The sequence below is a fragment of the Penaeus monodon genome, chromosome 18 (genome assembly GCF_015228065.2).
Source record: "Penaeus monodon isolate SGIC_2016 chromosome 18, NSTDA_Pmon_1, whole genome shotgun sequence".
Lineage (NCBI taxonomy): Eukaryota > Metazoa > Arthropoda > Malacostraca > Decapoda > Penaeidae > Penaeus > Penaeus monodon.
Window position 1 is genome coordinate 31761372 of NC_051403.1, and position 7500 is coordinate 31768871.

The 7500-nt window shown below is 40.1% G+C and overlaps 2 protein-coding genes across 2 annotated transcripts in view; both read left to right on the plus strand.

The window, feature by feature from the left end:
- Window positions 1-7500, plus strand: part of LOC119584715 — a 59493-nt gene that overhangs the window by 29363 nt on the left and 22630 nt on the right. The window lies entirely within an intron of this gene.
- LOC119584445 (major facilitator superfamily domain-containing protein 6-like) lies at window positions 453-5509 on the plus strand. Its single transcript, XM_037933058.1, has 3 exons — window positions 453-498; window positions 2797-2964; window positions 5233-5509. The coding sequence occupies exons 1-3, from the start codon at window positions 462-464 to the stop codon at window positions 5466-5468; spliced, it is 441 nt and encodes a 146-aa protein (XP_037788986.1). The 5' UTR covers window positions 453-461; the 3' UTR covers window positions 5469-5509.

A 7500-nucleotide genomic window follows, 5' to 3' on the forward strand; every position in this document is an offset into this window, starting at 1 on the left:
AGGCGGCACCCCTTTGAGGGCTAAAGGAACCTGTGCTCAAGCCCTTTGCATTTAATGCACCGTGTGTCATTTCTTTTTGTTTGGAGTAATTTAACAAAAAGTCCCAAGCCTACAGTATTCCTGTAAATCGGCCTTTTTTAATCTTTCGTATCGTCCATTATCGCCCTCACTATTTCTTGTTTTCTTTTTCTTTGTTGTGTGTTTGTGTTTTGTGGTGTTTGTGTGTGTACGTTGTGTGGGTGTATGTGCGGCTCATCTGCTCGTTGCGTTGGTGTGGCACGCGCGTTATACTCCTCTCGACAACTTTTTAATGCATATTGGCACTTTCAGGGTGTGTATTGGTTAATTCTCTTTTACCTCTGTCGAGCTGGTCCTCTCTTTCCATCGCCTCACGTCACCTCGGGCTCTATCGGCTCCTTTCCTTCTCCTCATCCTGGTGCCAGTAGCACGCGCCCGTCATCATGCTGGGGCTGTTGGCCTACTCAGTCAGGCTATTGGGTATGTTGAACGCCTGCTCCCTTCGACGTCATAGGGAAAGTTATGATGATAATTATAACTATAATGATAATGATAATAACAATAATAATAATAATGATAATAATAATAATAGTAGTAGTAATAACAATAATAATGATAATAATAATAATAATAATAATAATAATAATAATAATAATAATAATAATAATAATAATAATAATAATAATAATAACAGTAATAATGATAATGATAATGATGATGATTATGATGATGATGATGATGTGATGATAATGGAGGTAATAATAGTGATAATAATAATAATAATAATAATAATAGTAATAATAATAATAATAGTAGTAGTAGTAGTAGTAGTAGTAATAATAATAACTGCAGCAACAATACCAATGATGATAATCATAATAATGATACCAATACTACTACTACTACTACAACTATTACTACTACAAAAGGTAATAGTTCTTATTATCATAATTATTATCATTATTATTATCATTATAATAACAATAATGAGCAGAAAGTTTATTACCCTCGTCCCTCTCCCTCTCCATTTTACCCTATTCACCACAGACCTGTCCTTAGTCTTCCCTAGCATTTGTTCAGCTCACCCGGTTCTAAAGCAAAACCTATCCTTTGAGTTCCCCGCCCACAAGCAGTCCACGATATGCTTTAATCTAACCTTATCTAAAAAATCTACTAACTTTACCCTTAAAGGCTTCTTTCTCCAATCCTCATCAACCTTGATATATCCCAAAGTTCTGCTTATTCACTCCTTATTACCAGGCAAAGTTCTTGCCCACATTGTTCTGAATCGGATCCGCAACCACCTACTGAGGCACCAGAGACCGGAGCAGTCTGGATTTACTCCTGGCAAGTCCACAATAGACTATACTAGCGCTTCGAGTAATTGTGGAACGCCGTCATGAGTTTGGTTGTGGGTTGCTTGCAACCTACATCGACCTCAAGAAGGCGTTTGACTTGGTGCATCGGGAATCGCTATGGGAGATCCTGAGACTCAGGGGAATTCCAATGCAGATTATTGGCCTAATAGCAAGCCTTTATACTGGTACTGTAAGTGCTGTAAAGTGTGGTGGGGGGTCTGTCGAACCTCTTCCCTGTTAATTCAGGGGTGAGGCAAGGCTGTGTCCTTGCACCAACACTTTTCAACACCTGTATGGACTGGATAATGGGCAGAGCTACTAGCCAAAGTCAGTGTGGAGCAACACTGAGTAATATCAAAGTCTCAGACCTTGACTTTGCCGATGATGTTGCTATCCAATCTGAGTCTCTAGAGTCACTGGTGGCGGCTCTTGATGCATTTAGCAATGAGGTGAAGCCCTTAGGCCTAGAGGTCTCCTGGACCAAGACCAAGATTCAGGACTTTGGTGGCCTGTTAGGGGAACCCGTTCAGTCGATCCATGCTTGCGGCGAGGACGTTGAGGTTACAGAGAGTTTTACATACCTTGGTAGCATAGTCCATATCTCTGGGCTGTCAGACCAAGAAGTCAATAGACGGATTGGTCTGGCAACAGGAGCCATGAACCCGATCAACAAGAGCATTTGGAGATGTCGGTACCTATGCAGAAGGACCAAGCTACGTGTCTTCAAGGCCTTGATATTGCCAATTTTGCTCTATGGAAGCGAAACCTGGATGCTATCCAGCGTCTTGGAGTCTCGTCTTGATGCCTTTTGTAACAAGTCCCTTTGCCGGATCATGGAGTACAGTTGGCAGGACCACGTGTCCAACCGGCAGTTACACCATGAGCCTGGAATGGGACCTGTTACTTGCATAATCCGGGATCGCCAACTCAGGCTATATGGCCACCTAGCTCGCTTCCCAGTGGACGACCCTGCCCATTAGGTTGTCTTTCTGCGAGACAACCCTGGGTGGAGGAGGCCTGTGAGACGACCCAGGAGATCATGGCTTGGGCAGCTCGACGAGACCTGTCACGAGGAATTAGAGATAGGCCGAGGGCCTGCCTGGAGACTCGCCACGAGGGATCCTCGTGGCTGGAAGCGAAGGGTGGATGCGGCCATACGCCCCCGTCGGCGTTAGCCCTTGATGATGGTAATGGTGATTTACCACTATGGCACCCGTTAACTGGCTGGCTAATGATAAGAGGTATTTGTGAAACATGGAACTAGATAACCTCAGTGACGATATAAAAATTAAGCCCTGCCCCAGAAAAAATATGTATCACCAATTAATTAACAAGCGCAAACAGAAGTATACTTATCTCCTTCGGCGGAGGTAAGAATCGTGTTCGGATTATATTCTGCTAACACACTATTTTACCCCAGGTTACAGCTTCCTGTCTAACCCGTGGTGGTCGTTGGTTTTGGAAGCACTCGAGGGTGTAGCAAATGGACTCATGTTCCCTGCAGGAATTATGTACTGCACTGTCCTCTTCTCTATGGAGACCATCACTTCTTCCAGAGGATTAATGGGCTTTACCTACTTTGGCATTGGTAAGTTACCATCTTTCTTATTTCGTCACTTTCAAATCATTACAAACACGCACGCAAGCAGGATAACACACACAGTACGACAACAGTATGGTATCATGTTTCCCGACATTTATAGGCCTTTTTGTAGCATCCCGAAACGCCTAACACTTTGATACATTGTTTCAAGGTCTATCATGGCCGCTACAAAACACGATATCATTAATTAAGTGTATAATGACAACCGAAATTTGAGACTTTTTTTCATTTTATTTCGGATGAAAAAAGTCAACAGAAAACCATTATACTACTTGATAAGCTTATATCATTTTTAATTACAAGCAAACGTTGTGGAAGCTTCAAATAAAATGGAAAAAGAACCTGACTACTCTGCAGTTTATATTGTTTATTCACACCACTCTTCGCTTCGCAAGGCTGTGGAAAGTTTAAATTTATATCTCAGATTCAGTGGAAATTTTGTTTTTTTTCTTATTACATACATTGTACTTCATATGAAAAGTATAAGTTGCATAAATGCGTCTTCTGCACGCAGCATAAAAGTTAAAATAAGTACAAATAAGATTATATAAATGGCTTCAAATAGCATATAAATATTGAAGACAACCGAAAAGAAAATGCCAAACAAAAATGAGATACTTATAATATCAATTTATATTCCCGGGAGTTTTCTCGGAGAGCTCTTTCCCGTATGTGACCGCGGGGGTAGGGGAGCTTTTCAGGAGGTTGCTAGTGAGGATCATGATAAGTTTTCAAGTCGCTATAGTTTAAGGAATCAGGAAGTTTTTACTTTGAATTTCAAACCCAACTGTTATGTTATTAAAAGATTAAAAGAAATAACTTTGCCTTTTTTGTGCCTCTAAACTAGGATTCGCTGTGGGATTTTCTTTTCGTTTTTTATCTCTCGTATGGATATCCCACAAACTATATATATATATATATATATATATATATATATATATATATATATATATATATATATATATATATATATATATATTTTTTTTTTTTTTTTTTTTTTTTTTTTTTTTTTTTTTTAATATAAATACTAATGGCATATCAACTCCATCTTTTCTAAGAAGTTGAGGACATTGCCATAACGTGTCATCCACACACTGGGCGTAATAAATTTATCAAATCAAATCAACACATGAGAGGTGGGATTAAGTAGCTCGTTCTACGCATGCACAGGATTAAATTCTGAATTCAAAAGTAAAGCCTGGTCTGGAGGTGAATTAAAGTTAATTATAGACGCTATCATCGCGCATGCGCATTAGAGATCTGGATTAAACTTTAGCACCGGATTAACTTTAATGGCGCGTACAGAAGACGCCCTAGGGTTTGGATCTTTTCATATCCATCGCGAGTGAATTCCGTGTTCAAATCAGACAACTGCGAAAGCCTAATGATCAAGGACATTTATTTTATTTATTGATTATAGACGTACAGAATGATTTTGAAGACATTCATCCCACCGAAGTCAATACCACGTCATGACTCGGACACATGGGAAATTCTTACCATGTCGTTCCAGCGACCGTCATGACTGACTTCAGATCTTACCCATGTAGAGTGAACATGTATTTGGTGTACTGCTAAAAAAGGCTTAAGCATTTTATGCAACTTTGCAATAAAAAGTTATATCAAGAAACTTACGATACGATTCGTAATTAATGAAAATATAATTCCCTGTCTGAGAGTACGTGAAATATATCCGAAAAAAATATCGCGCTCTGAGTGGCAGGCTGGAGTGTATCAAACGGCATCAAGGTGAAAGAATACAGTGACACAAACGGAAGAGATGTTTCAACGGGGTCCAATAATGTATGCTTAAATGGCAAACATGTATCAGAGTGTATCATAGTGTTAGGGGTTTCAGAAATGTTACAAAAAAGGCCTTATGTACTTGTATACTGAGTGTACCAGCAACGAGCACATCACACACACACGCGCACGCACACGCACACACGCACATGCACACGCACACGCACACGCACACGCACACGGACACGGACACGGACACGGACACGGACACGGACACGGACACGCAAACGCACACGCGCACGCATACGCATACGCATACGCACACACACACACACACACACACACACACACACACACACACACACACACACTTCACTGAACATAAACAATTATTTGTGGCATTACAGTTAAGCAAGTTTGATTCATTTCTACGTAATTGTTATTATGCATCATTGTTTCGACTGGCTTACAAACTAATCAAACTGCTATTGACAAAATGGTTATTTTCAGGAAAACTCGTTGGCACCGTCGTCGGCACCGAGATTCGAGAGTCGCTGGGCGATGTTCAAACATTCCGATGGCTCTCGGGCGCTGCTCTTGTTGCGACCGTGTTATATTGCGTTGGGTTTGCAGCTCTAAAGAGGAAGAGTAGCAGGGCGGCCGCGGCTCCACAGCTGGCGCCGCCGAACGGAAAGCGAGACCTGGGCGGCATAGACAACCTGGCAATGGAGTCCGGTTCCCATTAAAGGCCTCACGCAAATATATGGAGAGAGGTTACTACCATAACTATCATGCATTTTCACTCGCACGCAGAGATTATTGCGCACAAAAATAAGCAATATGTGTACAGTGTATAATAAATAATAAAATAACGAATAATAAAATTATATATACAAACACACACACACACACACACACACACACACACACACACACACACACACACACACACACACCACACACACACCCACACACACACCCACACACACCCACACACACCACACACACACACACACACACACACACACACACACACACACACACACACACACACACGCACACACACATACACACATACATACATATATGACGTGATGATTAAACTGCTTACTGCCTTTCCCCTTTGAATCATTAACATTTGAACAAATAAACCATTTATAGATGATTATTATAATTTACTCAATTAGTTCTAAGACTAAATTTGGTTGTAACAATATTCCTTCAACATAAGAATACGTAAATAAACATTTCAGTAGGGCTTGACAGTCCAGATAATTGAACCCAAAGCATCTTTCAAATGTCGAATCAATATCAATCTCGTCACACACACACACACACACACACACACACACACACACACACACACACACACACACACACACACACACACACACACACACACAACACAACACACACACAACCACACACACACACCAACACCACACACACACACACACACACACACACACACACACACACACAAGAAAGAGAGAGAGAGAGAGAGAGAGAGAGAGAGAGAGAGAGAGAGAGAGAGAGAGAGAGAGAGAGAGAGAGAGAGAGAGAGAGAGAGAGAGAGAGAGAGAGAGATTGTGAAGGCCTAAGATATGGATTCCCATAGACTAACCAATCTGGATTGAAAATAAAATCCATTCTCACTTTCGCTTTACTTGCCTAAATCTTACACAATGCGATGCCGTAAAACAGATCCCTGCCCAAGTGACTATATATGATCGTATCTCGCCACCCAAACAACAATCTTGGTCGGTTGCATTCTCGGAACCAAAGTGATGTCTCATTACCCGGACCTTCGTTGGAGTAGAGTCCTGTCGACGTTAATTTTTGTTCCGAGCCTCTTACCGAAACCGAACTAAATCTCTTTACAAATTCATATTTAATATCTTATGAACTTTCGTAAAATACGTGTTACTTTTACACTGATAGAATGATACACACACACACACACACACACACACACACACACACAGAGAGAGAGAGAGAGAGAGAGAGAGAGAGAGAGAGAATATATATATATATATAATATATATATATATATATATATATATATATATATATATATATATATATATATATATATTATACTCACGTGTGTGTGTGTGTGTGTGTGTGTGTGTGTGTGTGTGTGTGTGTGTGTGTGTGTGTGTGTGTGTGTGTGTGTGTGTGTGTGTGTGTGTGTGTGTGTGATTTTCTAGATGCGATCCCCTAGCCATTTTGATGTCTTCATATATTTCGTTTATTCAGTTTTTATTCTTAGGTTAGTATTTTCGTTACCTGTTTTTACATTAATGCTTTAACTTGTGGTTCTTAGTATTTTCATTTTTATTAATTCCTAAATTTTAGATATAAAATTTGCAGTTACTTGCACTTGAGGCACTCTAATGTTTCATGAAACGAGTCCCTGGTCCTGTGGCAATTCAGTAAGCGTTTCAATTTTATTCCTGCGTGCGACCACGGCGACATTACCTCTGTACCCAATGGCACTGGCAGTTCGTGTATTATTGCGCCATACTGTGACGTCACACTAAATTATATAGAGCTTAAAAAGTGAAGAGATTAGAGAACTTACTTAAATTAATGAATTGCGATGGGACTCTATATCCTTTGGAGACGAACTATGGTAATTCAATTTGATGTCTTTCCGCGTTTTAATTTTGACTTTCTCGATTAGTTTGCATGTTGCTCTTCCATTTTAATAGGATTTCATGTCTGTTTACTAGAATTCCAAGTATATATATGCACTTATATATCTATATATATGCA